This window comes from Nelumbo lutea, chromosome 5, assembly GCF_056320005.1.
Source record: "Nelumbo lutea isolate HS-2025 chromosome 5, American lotus-T2T, whole genome shotgun sequence".
In the NCBI taxonomy this organism is placed as follows: Eukaryota; Viridiplantae; Streptophyta; class Magnoliopsida; order Proteales; family Nelumbonaceae; genus Nelumbo; species Nelumbo lutea.
Genome location: NC_142688.1, coordinates 85,482,113 through 85,504,778, shown reverse-complemented (window position 1 = coordinate 85,504,778; position 22,666 = coordinate 85,482,113). Strand labels below are relative to the sequence as shown.

At 40.3% G+C, this 22,666-nt stretch overlaps 1 protein-coding gene across 1 annotated transcript in view; it reads right to left on the bottom strand.

The window, feature by feature from the left end:
- Positions 1–5,571: 5,571 nt before the first annotated feature.
- The window catches only part of LOC148853242 (mediator of RNA polymerase II transcription subunit 33A-like), a 54,421-nt gene continuing 37,326 nt past the window's right edge, over positions 5,572–22,666 (bottom strand). Inside the window, exon 12 of the mRNA XM_088946860.1 lies at positions 5,572–6,786. Coding sequence (XP_088802986.1) covers positions 5,693–6,786 — 1,094 coding nt within the window. The 3' untranslated portion in view covers positions 5,572–5,692. The remainder of the gene's footprint in view (positions 6,787–22,666) is intronic.

The following is a 22,666-nucleotide window of genomic DNA, read 5'->3' as shown; positions in this document are numbered from 1 at the left end:
CGTGATTCTAATTTCTAAAAGTACTAGGTAGGACCCACGCCATGCATGAGTTTTATTTATAAGTAAAATTGAAAAAGAAGTTTTATAGCATTTCCAATTAAATGGTGTCCATCTAACTGTTTAAGTTCAATTAAGTATTATTTTTAGGATTATGTCTAGTTTATTCAACTACAGTGAGTGTGGCCAATTTCTTATTCTCTAGATAAATTTGTATTCTTTTATATTTTAGTGTTATTTTTTTATTACTTTTAGTGTTATTTTTAGATAAAATGATAAAAAATCCTCTTATAACAATTCTATAAACCACCTTTGTGTTTTTACCCTAACAAAGGCCTCCCCTATAGTTTTGAGGAAAAAATGTGCAAACACTTCCTTTCCCTTGGCTTTTTGGTAACAAAGACATTGGAGTTATCAAAATACCCTTATAAGTGTTAATGCATTATCATACATAATTTAGGCTCTGTTTGGTTTACTAGAAGATTTGGGTGGGATGGGATGGGAAAGTGTAAAAAATTACCTTTTCCATTGGTTGGTTTTATATAAGGGAAAACACTATTACGAGGGAGAAGAGAGAAGAAGGTGAGGGAGAAGAGAGAAGAGGAATGGGTTCACAAACCTAGGATGATGGTAGAAAATATAGGAAGATGGTGGTTACCAGGAACTTAGATCTAAACTCCGATCTGTGTTTGTGAACCCAGGAAGACGGTGGTTATCAGGAACTCAGATCTAAGCTCCGATCTATGTTTGCGAACCCAGGAAGATGGTGGTTACCAGCAGCGGCAGTAGTTACCAGCAACGATGGTGGTTACTAGCAGCAGCAGTGGTGCAGCAGTGGCGGGGCAAAGGATGAAGATGAAGAAACTCGAGTTTTCTTGAGATTTTCCATCGGGCCTGATTCCACAATTTTGGGATCTTGTATCCCAATTTTTTCTCATCCCATCCCCTATTTCTCTTAAAACAAACGAGAGAAAAATGAATATTCTTGATTCCCATCCCACAAACCAAACAAAGACTTAAAGTTTCAACTTTACCCTCCACTAATTTATTTTGCCAAACAACTTTCAAAGAATAATTCTCCTTAATCTTCTTGGACAAAGTAAGGTAAAAAGGCTGAAGTGAAGTAAAATTAATGTATTACATCAATATTTTTTATTTGGAATGTTGACGTAAGGAAGGTATTTGCACCTTTTTCCAAAATAATAGGGGAGGGTTTTTGTTAATGTCAAAACGTTGGAGAGTTTCATAGGATTGTAAGAAAACACACCGAGGTGTTTTATAATTTTCATTGTTTTTAAATGAAATTTAAATTGATTTTAAAATAATTAATTATATTTAAAATTAGTATTTTTATTGTTTTTTGAAACTACTAAAAGTTGAATTTATTTAACTATATTAAGTTTTTATTAAATTTAAATTCCTTATGAAATTTAATTAACTATATAAACTTTTATTTTTCATTAGAACTTAAGTTGGTTTTAAATTAATAAAATTTAATTATAAAACTAATAATGGTTTGATAATTTTCAATAGTTTTATATTAATTTTAAATTGATATTAGTTTTTAATATATCTTATCCCTTTTATTAATTAAATTCTTTTTATTATATTAATAAAATATTTTTATCAATAACAATAATTATTAATTATTTTTATTTTATTTAAGTAACTTACTAATGTATTTTTATTATGGTTAATTGATTTTTATTATTTTCAAATGGAATACAAAAGGAATATAATTTTAAATGGAAGTAACTTATTTAGCGCAACAAAATATATGCGTATAAATATATACTTTAGCAATACATAATGTATAAATATGTTTTAGATATGTTATATGTATTGTTTTATATTTAATTTATGTTTTTTAATTTTTTATTTATAAAAAATATAAAAAATTGCAAATTGAGGCAAAAAGAGTTTTTTTTGCTAAAATAGTAGGGCAAGGCGCCTACGGGTCCTTGGGACGCATAGATCTCGAAAAGTTACCCAAAATAAAAAAAGAAAAAATCACCCCAATCGGACATTGAAGTGTTCAAAGTTATGGCCTCTAAAAGTTTGTATGCAATGAGTATGCAACCCGCGACTTGGCCATCGGGTCAAATGGGTCAGTAGTCGAACCAACTAGGTCAAATGGTTATTGACGAAGTCAATGGTTTTTGACCATTTGGTGGGTCTTGATTGAACCGGACCCAAAATCCCAGTAGGGTGACGGTCTGAACAGATTGACCCATTGGGTCAATGACAGGTTGAAACATTGTATAAAACTCACCATCGCTTTTTAGCATTTCTCTTAAACTCACCACAACTTTTCAAAACATCCTGAGCCCCATGCCAAAGAGTTTTTGTTTTCCAAAACTCACCCTTTGTCGGATTAAAGTTAAGGATCATTGACAGAAATTGTCCACGTAAGCAAATAAATAATATATTTGATTGAAATGCTCCTAAGCGGTGAATGAATTAATTTTTGACGGTATTGTTGATGGCATGAACTTCATATGAGTAGGAGAATTAGAAGTAGCGGGGCTTGCAAGGGTTTGTTCTATCTCAAAGTTCAAAAGTTAGTCCTCAACATCTCTGTCGGTGAAAGTGGAGATCGTCTCACCAAAGCCACTGAAGGTGTTGGAGCAGCTGAGTGGGTAGACCCCCGTTTTCTCAAAGCTAGGTACATCATTAGGTCTTTTGATATAAGATGTAATGATGAGAAGATTGCATGCTAGGTCAGTTAGGGGCGAGAAGGCGATGCAACTTCTGGAGAGTGGGTTGGTCATGGAATACGAGCTGTTGAGGAGGAACTTGAATGATACTGGATGCTTTAGTTTCGATATTCAAGAGCATATTGATTTGGGTATCAAGTATGGTCCTTCAACTAGTATTTATGGTATAGAATTTTATGTTGTTTTGGAATGCTCGCCATGTTCGCATCAAGACGAAGAAACACGGGAAGGAAATGAGAATGAGGTCGAAGCGATGTAGGAATGGGAGTTTCAGAAGAGTAGAGCAAATCCAAGATGGTATTCATCCGCAACAACATCTGGAGTGCTTACCGCACATAAATCAGAGATGGGTTCTTATCCTTTGTCAGTTTGCGAGGCTCTAAGAGCTTTCAAGGGCCAGGGCCGAGTTCAATTGTTTTCTTCCCTGCCAGTGCTCGTGTACATCGATTAACGAAAGGGAAAAGGCAAAAAAAGGCAAGGACTTCCCTAGCTTCGAATCCTACAAGTTCCCGTGGGATTGTTTTTGCCCGATGGTTGCTGACCTTAGAGGAGGGTGAGGAGGAGAAGTGGAAAGAGAAGGAGTTGGTAGTTAGAGAAGAAAAGAAGAGAAAGAATCTAAAGATGGTCCATGTGATCGACATTGAAGAGAAAAGGATAAGCAAAGGAGGTAGCTGGCGAGGAAGAAGAGGGGAGAGTGAGCATTTGTGTTCCACCCAAAAATGCTCTATTGTTGATGAGATGCAGACCTGATACAGACGAAGTTACTGACATGGGTTAAATATAAAAAAGTGTAAAATGGCAATCTATTAATATCCGTTAGTTTGTTTAGTCTCAATTTACTGACAGGATTCTCTCGACGTTGTGAAAAGTTATGGAGAGTTTAAAAGAAATGCTGAAAAGTGATAGTGAATTTTAAGACAATTTTGAAAATAGAAAAGTACCAGTTTGGCACATTCTATTTTAATATATAGATATAGATTATCAATTATTGACAGTGCAACAGCAGTAGCAGCGTAAACCTGTTCATGGGCTGGGTTTAGGCTCGACTCAAAGCCCAGAACCAAAGCAATATAAAGTGTTTATAGGCTGAGCCGAAAGCCCTTCCAGTGAACAGATACAGCAGCAGGCCCATTTATTGATTTATAAATTTCAATTCAGTTGGAAATAATAAAATATTATCTGAATGGCACTTTTTATTTTACAATTCAGCAGCAGGCTCATTACTCAATGAATTCAATAAAAAGTTTGGAAAACAGATATATGTAAAAAAAAAAAAAAAAAGAAACCCAAGATAGGCTTTATAAGGATTAAGACATTTTGGGTAAATTTAACTGAAAAAGTTGGTACTACTACGGATAGGTTATATCTCCTCCTGAAGTGATTATACAAGTTAGGATGTAGTAGGGTTGGAATTCAAGATATTCAAAGACATGATAGAGGATTCCTTATGGATGGTTAGGATCTGCCTTCATCCTATCCTATGGGGGTCCAACTCCCAACCAAATTAACCAATACTGGCCCGCCTGGGCCATATTCACAGGTTCTTAAGCACAACTATTTACCTGTCATACAAGTTTTATTCCTTGTAAATATTCACGTTTCGAATAAAGTTTCTTGACAAAGATAGGAGGTGTTTGGCAATATTTTTAAAATAATAAAATGCTAGATCAACAAAATTGTATTGCCTTTGTCTATCTGACAGTTGTTTTTGTTTCTAAAAACAAAATTATACATATTACAAAACACGATAAAATATTGGCTCATACCTGGTCGGAGGACGTGTCCGGCAAAATGCATTTTTTCACTTATATTTTAGGGTTAAGATTTAATGATTTAGGGCTTAGGGTTTAAGATTAGGGGTTCAGAGTTAAAAATTTAGGGTTTACAGATATAAAAATAAAGAGGTGAATGTCCGACCACGGCATGAGCAAACTAAAGACAGGAAAACACCACCATAGTTTCAAGTTTCATTAAAAAAAATAAAATAAAATATAGTTTCAAATCCTTTTTTAGCACCAGAAGAAAGACAAAAAAGAGGAACAGGAAAAGAGGAAAAGCTATTACATTTATTCATAAGACCCAAGGCTGTTTTGGTTTGTTAGGAAATGGGAGAGAAATAGAAAGTTTAAGGATAAGTTCCCTCAGCTTTTTATTTCTCTCTCATCCTAACTCCTAAGATGAAAGGCCAAAAGGCATAACCAGCTGCATTGCCTCTCCATATACAAGGTACAAAGACCTAACAGGTGGTGGCAATCAAAACTAAAACCTCTGGCCATCACATCAAAATTATTTAAAACTGTAATTCTCTATTTAAAAAAAATTAAAACAATAAATTGGGTGGAGCTGGACTGATGCTTGTAAAAGGGTCAAAGCCGTAGTACATTACATCACACATGGACCCATATCAATTGAAATTTGAAACCCCAACTTCCATCCAGTACCAATCCATGTCTAACTTAAATCCTTATCCCCTCCCTCCACAGACACATACGGACACAGAATCATGGGGTTGAAGGGCCATGGCCGAAATTAAACACTTAAACAGTCAGTAGTTGAAATTTGAAAGTAATGCAGATCAAGAGGTGGGCATCTCTTATAGAGATAGGATGGTTATATAACTATACGCCTCATATCTCATTTGAAGGCCTGAAGGGTGACCGAGGACCAGTGACCCTAAAATGGCCAATAGATGCTCTAGGGATGGTATCCTCCTTAATATTTCTGTTTATCATTATCTATAAGAAAGAAAAATATAACCAGGTTGACCATATCGTAGGCCTCCTCTCTCCTCGTCCTTCGCTGTTGCTTGTGGTAAGTAGGAACATCTGAATTCGACCTAACAGAGGCAATATGAATCTTTTACGAATGAAAGAACTATTCTAATAATTTCATAAAACGAAACACAAAAAAGAGATGACAAGGCTGGCCGGATGAGTGTGCAAATTGACATGGTCTTTGATCAACTTACACAAGCTCCCTCAACATATCCCATGGATTAATTCAGCTACATATCCCATGGTCGCAATTCCTCCTCTTTCGAGAAGGGCAAGAGCCAGCTCACATTCATGCCACCCTCTCAATCCACTGGCCAATTTCCTTAAGATCTCTTGCCTCACCTCTTGTATCCAAGCTGGAGCAAAATGTACTACCAAACCTACAAAACACGATACGTATGCCTTCCAAGTTGTAGGATCACAACCCAGTGATATGTTTCCCTCTAGTGCCCCAGCAACGAAATCCACATGAACTCCCACAATGCGGGCCCGTCTAGAGTGTGCCCTTGTAGAGGACGTGGCCCCAACACCCCAGACAAAAGATCCTGACAGGAACACCAGATAAGCTACTGCATATCCCTCAAGAATTCTGGACACAGGACCCACGCCAGTAGGTTTCTCTTCCCTCGTTGATAGCAGCCATGTGGGTATAGTCTCCTTGTACAGTAGTTGGACAAGCTGGACACCACCTGCCACACATAGAAGGCTTGCACCTAGTGTGGCCACCTCCTTTGCCCAGGATGTCGCAGAGGCCAGTGATACCCGACTAGACTTCAAACGGGTGGAGTCGGCACAGGCCCATCTTGCAGCTGATTCTTGAGCTGACTTGGAAACAAGTCCTAGAATCACATCATTCACAAATTGAACATTGTGTATCGTCCTACATGTGCGGAGGTAGAGGAAACCAGGTGCTATGGAAGGGCGAACTCCACATGCTGAGATCTTGCTGCCCAAGAGACCATTCACACCCCTCTGAGCTGTCATTGGAGAGACTGTGACATGTGGTGATCCAAGGAAGGAAGTGAAACAACTCCTGAGGAGCTGAGCAACTGCTGCCTGATCCTGTTTGAATGCAGAACGAGAACATGAAACGACAATGAAGTCATGCCACCGGCGGGCCTTCTGAGCCCACAAAGCTCCAATAATTGGCATGCTAGGCCAAGGGCAACTTGATGCACAATTGTCCAGTGCAGATCCAGCAACGGTGTGGATATATTCCAAGTTCTTGTCAAGTTTGAATGTTAAGGTTAAACTGAGCATTGCTGCCATTGGCAATGGAAGCATCACAGGTGGACCTTCTGCAGGAAGAAAGAAGGTGAAATGAAGAAAAAAACGGAAATCTCAGATATGTACGCACTCTATATCATCATTCAGGTACCAACAACAAATGTAACAACTAAACAACCCTCAGAAACATAGTACTCTAGGAGAATCTAGGTGACAGTGGAGCACCTAGTTGCCTAGGAGATAGATATAGCAATCCTATTTACCAAATAACAATGAATCTCATAGCAAACCATAATATCTCAAAGACAAATAATTTACACCTTTTAACTTTAATTTCATAGTAATGTAATGTGAAAACTATTTAATAAAGCATTTGCATATAAAAAAGTGAAAGAAGGATACACTTTTTAACAAATAAAAGATTTGATTTGAAGAAAGTTGACATTGAACAAGTTACATATAACTTCATAAGAGTGTGGATTTTAGCTACTACTAACAGCCTCATACTAAGATGGTTTGAGCATGTGCATAGAAGACCGCCAACTGTGCCGGTTAGAAGAGATGATTTGTTAGTCATTGAAGGGGCTAGAAGAGCTCGGAGTAGACCGAAAAGAAAATGGGTAGAAGTAGTAAGAAATGATTTAAGCACTAATAATTTAGCAGTGGATATAGCTGCAGATAAGGAGGCTTTAGTGGTAGATTCTTTCTTGTGTCAAGATGGCAGATTAGTTTGGGTTCCCCCTTTAGGAGAAGTTTTAATGACTGGGAAATTCAGCAGGTAGCAGAGTTTCTTAATCTGTTACAAGACCAACATCTAGATGTTCAGATGCAAGACTCAAGAGTGTGGAAATGGTCAAAGTCAGGAGAATACTGAGTCAAATCTTTTTACAACTTTGTAGTGGGGAGGTCTGAAACTCCTTTCCCTAGTCAGGCAATTTGGGGGACTTTGGCTTCTCCCAAAGTCAAGTTTTTTGTTTGGGTAGTGGTTCTTGACAGGTGTTTGTCCAAAGAAATGCTGATGAAAAAAGGGCTCTTTTTGTCAGATTGGATGTGCTGCCTTTGCAATGAGCAAGTGGAATCATCCGGGCATCTCTTCCTCCACTGCAAGTTTAGTACTGCAGTTTGGTCTCACTTCTTCAAATCTCTGAATCTAAGTTGGTGCATGCCATCCTCAGTTAGAGCTCTGTTTGAGGAATGGAAGATTCAGGGGATGTCTAAAAAAGGAAAATTATGCTGGAACTCCATCCCTTTGGCAGTGCTGTTGGCTGTGTGGTCAGAAAGGAACAAGAGGACTTTTGAAAAACAATCTTCTACAGAAGCGGAGGTCAATAACTGGTCTATAGAAGTTTTGAAAAGTTGGATGTCTATACATACGGTTTTTAAAGATAGTTTTTCTGATCATACTTTTTTGAGGATGGCCTTCTTTTGAGGTCCTTCTTTTGTACAGCTTCTCAATGTACACAGGGCCTATTATTAATAGAATCATACTTCACCTTTTCTCAAAAAAAAAAAAAAAAAAGAGAAGTGGATATGGTGTTGAATAGAATGGATTGGTGAAACAGGATTCATATAGCCAGCCCCATATAGTTGGGATAAGGCATGGATGATGATGATGATTTTTGGTAGATTATTTACTGACCATATGAAGCTGAATTTTTAGGTACTAAAAAAAATAGAAGAAATAGCCACAAGAAAAGAAAGAAAAAAATGAAAAGGAACTCTTTTATCCTCTCACATTTTGTCAAGAAGTATAAGCATCAAACCACATAAACTATTGCGGTTGTTAAGTTTTATTCCTTTATTCTTGTGGTGCCATCAAATCCAAGATTGCACTTCTTCAGTCTTTACAACTATTTCTTTTTGAATTATAACAGTTTTTTAATTTTAATTAAACAAAAAAAAGTTTTGGTGTGAAAGAGATTTAAGGGTCTTCAACAACAAAATCTCATCACAGGAGGCTATTTTGAGGAAACTGAAGGGCATGTCGTCTTTTTGAGTACTGACACAGACTTCAGGGAAGTGCCCCATTCCCGATTTTTTATTTTCTATAATTATATACTGTAAACATAAAACCTGTCTTGATATTTTATGCTGTGGGCTCATTTGGCTGTAGTCTCATGCTATAGTGTCTTGTTGTACATGAGCAGATTTTACATGGTTTTGTAGTTTTTACGTCATCATCATCATCATCTACATGAATCCTGTTTCACCATTCTATGCTGTTCAGTGCCATATCCATCATTGAATTATGGACGCTCAAGTCATATCTTATTACTTCCATCCAAATCCTTTCCAGTCTGCGCCTAGCTTTTCTCACCCCTTTAACTTGTAACAAATCACTTTTCCTAACAGGTGTTGTAGATGCTCTTCTATGTCTGTAACCTAACCCTCTCAATCTACTTTCTCTCATTTTATCACCTATTGCTACTCCTAGGTTCCCTTGTATGATTTCCTTTCTAACCTTGTCCTTTCTATTTTTACCACTCATCCAAGTATTCACATTTTTTTTGATAAATGATTAATACTTTGTTGATATTAAGAGCTTAGATCAGTACAAGCATCCCTTTGAGAGGCGTGAGTTACAACCTCCCCCAAATCTAGAACAAAAAGAAACAGATTAAAAGCAAATTACAGCTGAGCCCAGTATAAAGTATCCCCGTTTGTCCCTTGTTTAGCAAGACAATCAGCCAAAGAATTTGCTGATCTTCTGACCCAGTTACTCTTACATTCATGTCCCTTGTATACTGTTAGAATAATGTTAAAACAACTTAGTTGCAGATGTTAGGGCCTGTTTGGATAATTAAAGTGTTTTTTATTTCTGTTATGTCTGTTATTGTACTCAGGGGCACAAGGGTCTTTTCCCTTGTTATTTCTGTCGCCCTATATATAGTAAAATAAACACTGACGCCGCTAGTACTGTTACATTGCAAACCTTCTCTCTTCTCTTCTCTTCTCTCTTCTTCCTCTTATCTCTGGTCAGCCACACTGTCAAGATGGTATCAGAGCGGGAATGCTGATTAAAAGAGAGCAGATCGATCAACCCAAAGAACAGATCGAACAGACTAGCAGAAAGAAAATCTGATTCTGGACTACAGAATAGCTACGACTGGTACAGTTCTCCCTATTTTTTCTCTTCTTTACTCTCCTTGGTCATGTGCCGAGTGAAAACCCTATGAATCTGGGGCGGCTGAATGTTGTCGAACCTATGTAACCCTAGTTTTCTTGGATCGTGTGATCCTGTTCATGTGTTAAGACAACTATAGGTCAATGCTGACCTGTCTTCTCAATGGTTTGAGTTGACTATAAGTAAGAAGGATCTCTCCTGCTGATTAGTGGCTGTTAGACATTCTAGAATTCTAGTAGGTGGGGACTGATAAAACTATACAGGTCTGAAATCTGCCGAATATTACCTCAGTTTTGTCCGGAATTTGGTACTGTTTGTGCTCAATCTGGTTGGTAAACCCGAGTGAGCTTTCCCATGGCTGTCATTCCCTTTGATGGTCTGAATTACCTTGAGTGGTCTAAGGGGATAAAACTCTACATCACTACTAGGGGGCAAATAGGATACATCAATGGGAGAGTAAAGGAACCGAAGTATGGAAGTGTTGAGCATGATAGGTGGAACCAAGAGAACAGTATGGTGATGTCTTGGCTCTTGGTTTCAATGCTGCCACAAGTAAGGAAGACTTTTATGTGGGTTGAAATTGCTTGTGAGATATAGGAACAAGCGAAGTCCACTTATTCAGAACAAAAACACTATGCCAAGATATATCAACTACAAGCTGAATCTTCTACTTGCAAGCAGGGGGAGAGGAGTCTCTCGATGTACTATTCTGATTTGACATCAATATGGAAAGAACTTGATCACTATCAGAATGTGAATTGGAAGTGTGATGGAGATGCAAAGGCCTATAAGTCACTTGTATCACAGCAACGCGTGTTTGCCTTCCTCCTAGGGCTGAATCCGTCATATGAGTCCGTCAGGGTACAGATCTTGGGTAGTAAAAACTTGCCATCAGTCCAGGAGGTGTATGCCTTGGTGCAGTCAGAAGAAAGCAGAAGAAGTGTGATGAATGGTGTAGAAGGGGAGTCAGTTGCCCTAGCGGTCTGGGGAAATTCAGATACAAATGTCGGAGGTGGCTTTAAAAGGGGTGACACTCAGAAAAAATCAAAAGATAAAAGCAAGCTTTGGTGCACTCACTGCCAGAAGACACGACACAATAAAGATACATGCTGGGATCTCCATGGAAAACCTAAATGGGCACAGGATTTGGGTAAGAAGTCAGCACCGGACCAGGGCAAGAAACCAGGCCAGCAGAATAAAAAAAGGTATAACTCAGCTAATATGGCATCGACAGAGACTAGTCCTTCCGTAACTCAGGAGAGACATCCCGGTCTGACCCTAAGGAAGATATTATCAACTCCTTCCGTGAACATTTGGAATTGTATGGTAGGACTCTTCGCCAGGTGGATTCTGGGCCTACTCCTACCTCATTTGCGTCTACATCAGGTAATGACACAGCCTTCCATGTGTCATCTCATACTACTGATTCACCTTGGATTATTGACTCCGAAGCCTCAAATCACATGACCGGTAAGTCAAATTTGTTCCAGACATATAACCTTCTCTCTGGGAGAGATAAGGTACGATTGGCTAATGGTTCTTTTTCTACCATAGCTGGCCGAGGCACCATACACTTGGCCTTACTCTTCCTAATGTCCTGCATGTTTCGAAATTACCTATTAATTTGCTGTCCATTAGTAGTATTACTCACTCTTTGAACTGCTCAGTCACCTTTTTTCTGTCTTCATGTGTGTTTCAGGATTTGACCTCGGGGAAGATGATTGGTAGAGGAAGCATGGTGGATGGTCTCTACGCGTTGGAGAATAATGCTGGTCTAGTGGCGACTGAGTCCACAAGTTTGTCGAGTGAGAGTCAGGCCTATTTATGGCATAGTCGTTTAGGTCATCTTTCTTTTGAGTCGTTAAAAGTTATGTTCCCAAGGTTGTTTGAGTCATTGTCAGTGAGTCAGTTACAGTGTCAAACTTGTCAGTTGAGTAAGCATTGTAAAAGTTCTTTACCTTTACGAAATAAAAGATCTGAATTTCCATTTCATATTGTTTATTCTGATGTTTGGGGCCCTGTTACTCTACCTACTACGGCGTATTTTGTTACTTTGATTGATGATTATTCGTATGAAGTGCCACAAATGTCACAAATTGTGACATGAAGTGCCACAAATTGTGAAAGATTTTCAGCGCATGGTGTTCACTCAGTTCCAAACGGAAATTCATATCTTCCAGTCGAACAATGCAAAGGAATATTTCCATAGTGATCTCACGAAATTCTTTGCTTCGAGTGGGTCATTTCAACGAAGCTCTTGTGCTAGGACACCCCAACAAAATGGTGTGGCTGAACGAAAAAACCGTCACCTTCTCGAAGTTGCTCGTGGCTTGCTGATTTATATGAATGTGCTAAAACAGTTCTGGATGGATGCAGTATTGTGTGCGACATATATCATCAATCGCATGCCCTCTCGGCTACTAGAGTATAAGGCCCCACATAAGCTCTTGTTCCCTACAGCCCCGCTGTCCATTCCGATGCGTGTTCTTGGGTGTTGTTGTTTTGTCCACAACCTGTCACCTACTCGTGGTAAACTTGACCCTCGGGCTCTTCCTTGTGTTTTTCTTGGTTACCCTTCATCTCAAAAAGGGTATCGTTGCTATGATCCCATTGCCCGCAAGTACTATGTTTCCACTGATGTCTCATTCTTTGAGAGTCAACCGTTCTTCTCGGTTTCTCCTCATGGGGAGAGTAAGGTTGAGGAGAAACAAGCGACGACTCAGATTCAACTACCTCCTTTACCCGATCCTCCTCCGTTCCGGGTTTTCCATCGTCGCCATAAGAGCCAGCAGAGTTCAAGAGTCGTGGAGCTGGATACTATGCAACCAACATCATCGGATTCACCCGAGGCAGATCCGTCTCATCAGCCAGGTACACTTGCTCCCATTGCTCCTTTAAATGTTGATTCACCTGTCACCAATGATTTTAATATTCCTATTGCTAAGAGAAAGCGTGTTAGATCTTGTACCACTAATCATCATATCTCTAATTTTGTGTCCTATGAGCATGTTTCACCTTCGTACCGTGCCTTTCTCTCTTCTGTGGATAATGTCTCCGTTCCAAAGACCGTGGCAGAAGCTTTGTCAAAACCTGAATAGACAGATGCAATGCAGGAAGAAATTGATGCCTTACACAAAAATGGTACTTGGGAGTTGGTAGATCTTCCTGAGGGGAAGGAACTAGTGGGGTGCAAGTGGGTGTTCACAGTGAAACACAAAGCTGATGGAACTGTTGAAAGGTACAAGGCTAGACTGGTAGCAAGAGGCTTCACACAGGTATATGGAGTGGACTATGCAGAGACTTTTGCTCCAGTAGCGAAGATGAACTCTATCCGGATTCTCCTTTCCTTGGCAGCAAATCTTGACTGGGATCTTCACCAATTGGACATCAAGAATGCCTTCTTAAATGGTGACTTGGAAGAGGAAGTGTACATGACCCAACCCCCAGGGTTCTGTGCCAAAGGCAGTGAACAAAAGGTGTGCAGGTTAAAAAAGTCCCTATATGGGTTGAAACAATCACCTCTGGCTTGGTTTAGTAAGTTCCATTTAGCAGCCCAACAGATGGGATTCAAACAATGCTAGTCAGATCATACCCTGTTTGTGAAAAGAGGTGAAGGTAAAATTGCAGCTCTTATTGTGTATGTGGATGACATAGTGATCACAGGAGATTGGGAGGCTGAAATCCAGAGACTAAAAAAATTCTTAGCCACTAAATTTGAGGTGAAGGATCTAGGCCCCTTACGATACTTTCTTGGAATTGAAGTTGCCCACCCTCACAAGGGCATTTTTATTTCCCAACAGAAGTATGTACTAGATCTACTAGAAGATACAGGCAAGTTGGGGGTAAAACCATCTGATTCACCTATTGAACATAATCGCCATTTGGGAGACAGTCAGGGAGAGTTTTTGAAAGATGTAAAGATGTTCCAGAGACTCGTGGGGAGACTTCTGTATTTTTCTATGACCAGGCCTGATATTGCCTATGCAGTGGGTGTCCTTAGTCAATTCATGCACAGCCCGAGGACAACTCACTTTGAGGTTGCAGAGAGGATCTTGAGATATCTCAAGAAGTTTCTTGGAGCTGGTTTGTTGTTCCAAAAACACATCACTTAAAAGTGGAAGTATATACTGATGCAGATTGGGCAGGAGCAGTCAATGACTGAAATGGAGTATAGAGCGATGGCTCATGGAGAAGCAAAAAACAAAGTGTGGTGGATACATCCAGTGTTGAAGCAGAGTATAGAGCGATGGCTCATGGGGTTGCGGAAATCATGTAGATAAGAAATCTGTTAGGTGAACTGGGTTTAGCAGTAAGCAATCCTACGTCACTCTACTGTGACAATAAAGCTGCCATCAATATTGCTGCTAATCCAGTTCTGCATGATAGGACGAAACACATTGAAGTGGACAAGCATTTTATCAAAGAGAAACTTGAAAGTGGAGAAGTGTGCACACCATATGTCAGCTCGGAAGAGCAACTTGCAGATATCTTCACCAAAGGTCTTCATCATGTGCGGCACAAAGATTTGTGTGACAAGTTGGGCATGATTGACATCTATGCTCCAACTTGAGGGGGAGTGTTAGAATAATGTTAAAATAACTTAGTTGCAGATGTTAGGTCCTGTTTGGCTAATTAAAGTGTTTTTTATTTCGTTTTTTTTTATTTTTGTTATGTCTGTTATTGTACTCAGGGGCACAAGGGTCTTTTCCCTTGTTATTTCTGTCACCTTATATATAGTAAAATAAACATTGGCGCCGCTAGTACTGTTACATTGCAAACCTTCTCTCTTCTCTCCTCTCTTCTCTTCTCTTCTTCTTCTTTTCTCTTCTCTCTTCTTCCTCTTATCTCTGGCCGGCCACATTGTCAAGACCATTTAAATTTCTTGATATCATCTCTATAATATCAGGGAACAGAATCCGGGTTTTTGCAGCCATCCCACCACCACCTTGAGAATCCGGCTAAGCTGGTGAGCAATCTGAATTCCTTGTAATGCAGCAAGCAGTTCTGCCATAGTAGAATCTCGGTTTATATATATATATATATATCTTTGAAGGGCTACACAACCGGGGGTAGCCCATCCCGCAATGGCCCAACCCATAACCCTCCCAACCCAGCTGCAGGTGGGATTTGATCCCAAATCTTTGCTATGACCAGCAGGAGACCTTGCCAACCAGCTGGTTGGCACCTTGCCCCTAGTAGAATCTCCTTCCCCCACCGGTCCTGAGGAAAGTGCCAAGATGTTCACATCCTTGTTCCTCACAACCCCACCCAGACCAGACTGGCCTGGATTTCCTTGATTGCTTCCATTGAAATTCAGTTTTAAGCACTCTTATGGAGGTGGTGTCTAGTCTAAATGTGTTCTAACTTTTTCAGAACTACTATTTTCCATCTCCCTCCATTTTGCCCATACAACGTAGCTGGCCTTACAAACATTTTAGAGAATTTCTTTTTAGTTGAAGTGGTATTTGCTTATCACATAAGACTCCGGATGCACCCTTCCATTTTGCCCATCTTGCTCTAATTCTATGGGCGTTTCAAAAAGCTTGTCTACAACGGGACAACTATTTCCTAATGGGCATAATAAGCTTCACTCCACTAGAATACAGCATTATCCTATTTACTGGTTGGCAATTATTTCCTAAGGTCTCCGCTACGACCAACAGGATACCTTATCAACCAGCTGGTTGGCACCTTGCAACATGTAGTGTTTCTCTAGAAGAAAAACGACAGAGTCATCAATGGATCAAAGTCAACAAGATCCACACAACATTCTGACTATATATATTAAAGGAAAGCCCACAGACTAGAGGACTTATCCTTCAGACACATGGCATTCTATTTTTTCACGAAATAGCATCTAAGAAGTGGGTGTTTCCACGTTACAAACCCACATATTTACTTTTCTAAAAAAAGGTATTTATTGTAAGAGTGGTGGGGTCCACTTACCATTCTAATTGAATTTTAATCAAACACAAATTCTTAATTGACAAAGTCTCTATCAATTCTAATGGAGGGAGAAGGGTAACTATGATTCCAGCTTAACACCCTTTCCCCTTTTACTATTTCTTGTGATTTCTTGAAGATGACCTTAAAGGGTCAAACAATGAAGATCAAAATTGCGCACCATAAAAAAGGTAGATTTTCTTCACAACAGAACCTGTTGTCAAGGTTGGTGAAACAAGATACCCTGCTCTAAAAAGGTAGATTTTACTTTCTTTCATTTTATGGCTCGAGTTTTGCTTGCAAATAGAAAGATTTTATAATCTGTTCTGCAAAAGGGATTGAAAATTTTCAAGCTTTTCAAAATATAAACAATGAAATCCCATATGCCAGGCCACAATAATTTTATAGCCTCTTTTCTATCCTATCCCTATTCTGAAGATAAATAAAAAAAACATTCAAATCAAATGATCAATAGTCAAAGAAAAAATGATTTCAAGGCAGTGCTTGGTTTTGAGATAGAGAAATGGGAGAGTTCGTGGAGATAGGCCGCTGGAGGAAAACTCTGAAGATTGAAGCTAAGGAGCTGCTATTCGAGGAACAGAAATTAAAAGGTCAGCTGAGATTGAAATTCAGGGAAGCAAAGAAAGGGATGGTGCTACTAGAAGGATTGGGGGTGATTGAAGGGTTCAAGAAGTTTGTGGGAGGTGTAAGTAAAAAGGGTAAACAAAATGGCTAGAAAGAGTTTCTCTCTGAAACTGGAAGAAGATTTGTAGTAGAATGTAAGAGAAATTATAAAGGTTCTTTCATATCTTTGACAGAATTTTTTGGCAAGGGTAGGAAGCAGATGGTCTGTTTCCCAGAGGGAAGGAAAAGTCAGGGCTGGAAGGAAGTTTATGGGGCATTATGTGAACTGCTGCAATGGTGGACTGCTAAAAGAGAAGGAGACTTAACAGAAAAAGGGAAGATAAATAGATCTACTAGCCAGGAGAGCAAGAATAAGCTAAAGCCTCTTTTAGTGACAGCTGGAGCAGGTAAACACAGAATGGGAGCAAATCTAGAGAGACAAGACTGGGAGAGCAAACTGGTAGTTAAAGCATCTACTTGGATTGTAGATTGGAGGAAAGTTGCAGATGTGTTAACAGCAAGTTTGAAGTACGTTTATCTTAACCCCCTTTGAGAAAGATAAGGCTCTGCTGGACTTGATTGAGAATAGAGTAGAAATTGAGGCCTTAAATCTCCACACTGATTTTGGAAATTTCACAATATCAAGGTGGTGTCTAGGGTCAAACTCCAAAGATGTTTATGTTGAAGATGGGGTACTGGTGCGACTCTTAGGTCTACCTTTTCACTTGTGGAAGCAAGAAACTGCTGAAGCCATTGCTCTGATGTATGGAGGATCACTACGAGGTGCTTTTTGGGGAAACCTCTACTCAGCTTCCATCTTAATAAATGGAGTAAAGCCTGAGGAGACACCTCGAAAGATAGAGGTGTGAGTTGAAGAACAGTTTTATTCAGTTTGGCTGGCTTCATCCATTGAAGCTGGGCTCTGGAAAGAGGCTCGTAGGGAGGAAGATGAGAAGGTTGAAGAAGAAGAGTTGCGTGGCAATAAAGGATTGGTTGGTGGCAGCAATGGACTGGGGTGTCTGCAAGGAAATGAAAGTTCCACAAAAAAGGGCAAACAATATGTGAGAAGTTCAAAAGATTGGCAGGAAGAGGAAAGTTTGAAACGTGCTCTACAAGCTAGCTGGCAAGGCCTCTGACAAATCTTATGCCCATGCAGTTACAAGAGGCGTCAGTCCTAAACCATCAATTACACCTGCTATTCTGTGAGAAGACCAGAAAGGGTTAGTAAAATATGCTGAAGTTGGAAAGGTTAAACAGGTGGGTCAGGGGGAAAAATACAAATCCGGAGTTGGGGGGCCCAGAACTCAAAAGTCTGGGTCGACTAAGTTGGGAGTGGGGAGTTATGGGCTTTATAGAGGAGGCCCTTATAAAAGAAAAGGGGTGGAAGTATTCAATGGGCCGCAAACTTCGAGCCCATATAAGGTGGGTCAGGCAGATATAAGATGCCCACTTCAGGGGCCCAACTTAAAAGAGGAAGTGTTAAAGCGGCACGTGACTAAGGGTGCGCCTCTAATAGATGGTAATAACCATCTATTTTCTTCCTCTTCGAGCTCAGCAGACTGATTAGCAGGTAATGCGACTTCTGCATGTTGGAGGTTCTAGGCAGTGGACTGCGACGATAAGGTTAAGAAAATCGTCGCCCGAAAAGCGCAACCCAAGGTGTGTGAGACGAAGTGATCCAGAGGTGAGAAGGAAGGACTTCCCTGAGTTTGAAGATCCTAGTGATTCAGAATCAGACGATTCAGTGAGTCTGGGTAGCATCGACCTAAACAGATCGAAGGACATTTCTGAGGAAGACAACTTCGGAACGGAAGTCTTATTTCTGGAGGAAGAGAGAGATGGTTCTCAACGCTTTGAGGGAGAACCGAAGTTTCTGAAGGATCGGCGGAAGGCTACTACGGATAGGACCCAGGTTCTGTCTTTACCCGCAAGGGAGGCCAGCCCGGTAGCCCAGACGTACAGGTTTTTGGTTTGGAAGGGAAAGACTCTACCGACATAGCCTGTAATGTATCGCCTGAAGCCAGACAGCAGTGGAAGCCCAACTCAATTGCGGAAGGTAGCAAGGTGTTGATCTCCTATGAAAATTCTCCTATGCAGTTCAGACCACAGGAAACAGGGTTAGACTTGCTTTCCAACGCCGGTCTCACTCACTTGGAAGAAGCTCATATGGTCCCCAACAATGCAGGTATTTTTGTTCTTTCGGATTTAGTTAGTGATACTCTTCCTGTGGTTGAAACAGATACTCCAGCATCCCGAGAGGATTTATTAGGCAGAAAGGAAGGCAGAGAGATGATTATGGGTGAAGGTGAGAGGAGTGAGGGAGAGTTGGAGGTTAAGAGAAAGCGGGAGGAAGAGTTAGAGAGAATATGGGAGAAGATCTGTGCATTATTGGAGGATTATAAAGCAAAGGAGGAGGGGTAGGAAGGCGGGGAACATGAAGCAAACCCTCAGATTATGGAGTGCTACCCAAGCCCTAGGTTGGGGGGGGGGGAGGTGGCCCAAGTGGATGGAATCAGTGGGCCGGCTAAAAAGATAGAAGTCCAAAGGAAAAAGAAAAAGAGATCAGAAGTGGAGAGGCTAATATCGGATATTGAGGGTGATATCGAGTTTAGTGGAAGGGGAGAGAAAAGGAAGGGTTCTGTGCGAGACAAAACCAGTTTAGGTAGGGGTGTCAGAAAGGAGTTTTATAATGAAAATCATTAATTGGAATGCGAGAGGGTTGGGCAATTAAAGACCTGCTTAGAAGAGAGAAACTTGACATTGTCATGTTACAGGAAACCAAGTTGGCAGATTTGGATAGAAGATGGGTCAGAAGTGTGTGGAAATCAAGACGAGTTTGTTGGACTTTAGCTCCTTCTTGCGGAGCCTCGGGAGGGATAGCTACCTTGTGGAGGGAGGATGTTGTAGAATCAGTGGAAGAACTTATAGGCAGATTCTCCGTGTCTTTAAAATTCAAAAGTGTGGAAGATGGATTCACTTGGGTGTTAACTAATATCTATGGGCCAAATAGTTATAGGGAAAGGAAAGAAATGTGGGAGGAGTTGTATGGAATACAAGGCTTGTGGAACGGTCCGTGGTGCCTGGGGGGATTTCAATGTAATCAAGTTTTGTAATGAATCAAATAATCCCCAAAGAACGATTGCTACAAGCATGAGAAATTTTAATGATTTAATTAACACATGTGGTTTAAAGGAATTACCCCTCCTACAAGCTAATTTTACATGGTCTAATTTCCAAGAAAACCCCTTGTGCTCCAAACTTGATAGGTTCCTTTTTAATGTAGAGTGGGAGGATCATTGGGGGAATTTGGTGGCTAGATCTCTTCCTAGAGTTACGTCTAATCACTGCCCTATCCTATTAGGTCAAGAAACTTTAGGTTTTGGACCTCGGCCATTTAGATTCGAGAATATGTGGTTGACTCATCCGGATTTTGTACGGCTGGTGGGTGAATGGTGGAATGAAGAGTTGGGAGGGGTAAAGTGGAAAGGTGTAAGGTTCCACAAAAAGTTGAAGAGATTGAGAGACAAGATTAAAGAGTGGAATCGAGAGTAGTTTGGAAGGATAGAGGATCAAAATAATAATCTGTTGTCCAGGATTGAGGATCTAGACTCCAAAGAATTTCAACGAATCATGAATGAGCAAGAAAAGAATTTGAGAATAAGCTTAAAAAAGGAATTGGAAGAAGTTCTTCTTAGGGAGGAGATTTCCTAGAGGCAAAAGTCTAGGCATAAATGGATCAAAGAAGGGGATGGCAATACAAAATTTTTCCATGCATTGGCTAATGGTAGGAGAAGAAAAAACTGTGTGACCAAATTAGAAGTGGATGGAGAGGAAGTAACAAACCAAGATGAGATAGCCAAAGTGTTGGTGGATCACTTTAAATCAATTGTAGGGAAGCCATTGAATAATAGACCTAGGCTGGAAGGACTAGATTGGCCTAGATTGTCTGAAGAGCAAGCAATCTGGTTGGAGAGGAGCTTTGAAGAAGAGGAAATTAGGCAAGCAGTTTTTTCTATGGACAGATCCAAAACTCTTGAGCCAGATGGATTCACCATGGTTTTTTATCAAGATTGTTGGAATGTGGTAAGAGAAGATCTTTGTGCTGTGTTTAAGGAATTTGAGGACAACAACAAAGTAAGCCCGGGAATCAATGCTACTTTCATAGCTTTAATCCCTAAGAAGAAAGAAGCAAAAAATCCTAAAGATTTTAGGCCGATCAGCTTGCTGACTAGCCTTTACAATATCCTGGCTAAAATGTTATCTTTGAGGATTAAAGTAGTGCTACCCTCCACCATCAGTCAAGCCCAAGGAGCATTCATGCAAGGGAGCCAAATAACAGTTCGGATCCTAATAGCTAATGAGTGTGTGGAGGATATGAGAAAGTCTGGAAATCAAGGTTTTGTTTGCAAGTTGGATTTAGGAAAGGCCTATGATTTGGTGGATTGGAGTTTTTTATTAGAGATCCTAGGGTGTTGTGGGTTTGGAGCTAGATGGCGTAATTGGATAAAGGGCTGCATAAGTTCTTGCCATTTTTCGGTCTTGGTTAATAGGGTAGTGAAGGATTTCTTCCCAGCTGTTAGAGGATTAAGGCAAGGTGACTCCCTTTCCCCTTTCCTTTTCACCCTAGTTGCAGATGTGTTCAATGGGTTGATTTCTAAGGCAGACTTGGAAGGAGTAGTGAGAGGTTGGAAGATAGGAAGAAATGGAATCAAGGTGACCCACTTACAATTTGCTGATGACCTAATAATTTTTTGTGAAGGGGGCGATAGGGGAACAACCAGGAATCTTAAGTCTCTTATAAAACACTTTGAGAGAGTTTCAAATCTGAAAATAAACTTGGTTAAGAGTTGTGTGGTGCGTGTGAATTTGGATGAGAGGGCTATTGAGTCTATGGCTGAGTGTCTAGGTTGTCCTATCTCCTCCTAGCCCTTACAGTATTTAGGTCTCCCGCTAGGAGCTAACCCTAAGGAGAGTAGCTTTTGGGCCCCGGTTCTAGAAAAGTTTGAGAAAAGGTTAGCCCCATGGAAAAAGAACTATATTTCATTAGGGGGTAGAGTAACATTACTGAAAGCTTCCTTAGCAAACTTGCCTGTATACTACTTCTCTGTGTTTAGGAAAGAGGAGGGTGGGTTGGGTTTAGGAAAATTTTGGAGAGATTAATGAGAAATTTTCTTTGGGAGCCAGGGGAGGATAAAAAGGATCATTTAATAAACTGGGGAATAGTATGCAGGAGGAAAGAGGAGGGTGGGTTGGGCTTAGGAAATTTAGTTTTGAAGAATAAAACTCTCTTAAGTAAATGGTTGTGGAGGTGGCCCTTAGAACAGGAGAGCCTGTGGCATGAGGTGATAGAGAGTATACATGGCAGTTTGGGAAATGGATGGGATGCTGGTGTATCGCGTCGAGCCACGTTGGCAACTCCTTGGAAAGCAATTCAAAGTATCCTTCCTTTTGTCCTGAACTTTATCAAGTATGATGCCTATTCTGGTTCTTCTGTTTTATTTTGGGAAGACATCTGGGTGGGCAATTCTGCCCTTAAGGACAGTTTCCCTTCTCTTTATTCCCTATCTTGTCACAAGAATAAAGCAATCTCACACTTTCTTCAAACTTCTGCTTCCCCTTCCTCTCTGAATTGGGACTTTATCAGGTATGATGTCAATTCTGGTTCTTCTGTTTTATTTTGGGAAGACATCTGGGTGGGAAATTCTGCCCTTAAGGACAGTTTCCCTTCTCTTTATTCCCCGTCTTGTCACAAGAATAAAGCAATCTCACACTTTCTTCAAACTTCTGCTTCTCCTTCCTCTCTGAATTGGGACTTTGGGTTTCGTCGAGGCCTGAGGGATCATGAGCTTGTTTGTGTTTCAGACCTCTTGTCACTACTTGGAAGTGTCTGTATGGACCCTCTCAGATCTGATGTAAGAATTTGGTCCCCTAATCCAAAAGGTTACTTCACGTGTGCCTCCTTTTTTAAGTCTCTTTGCTATTCCTTGGGACAGTTGGGTTTTCCAGCTAAGGAGATTTGGTCTAGACCTATACCTCCTAAAATAATAATTTTCTGTTGGGAGGTGTTCTATAGGAAAATCAACACTTCAGACCTACTACAGAAGAGGCGGCCTTCCATGTGCTTGTCTCCTAACTGGTGTGTACTTTGCAGGGCTAATGGTGAGTATTACTCTCACTTACTTTTAACCTGTTCCTTTTGTGTTGTTATTTGGAGCTGGATCTTTGCCTTGTTTGGGTGCAGGTGGAACTTGGCTACAACT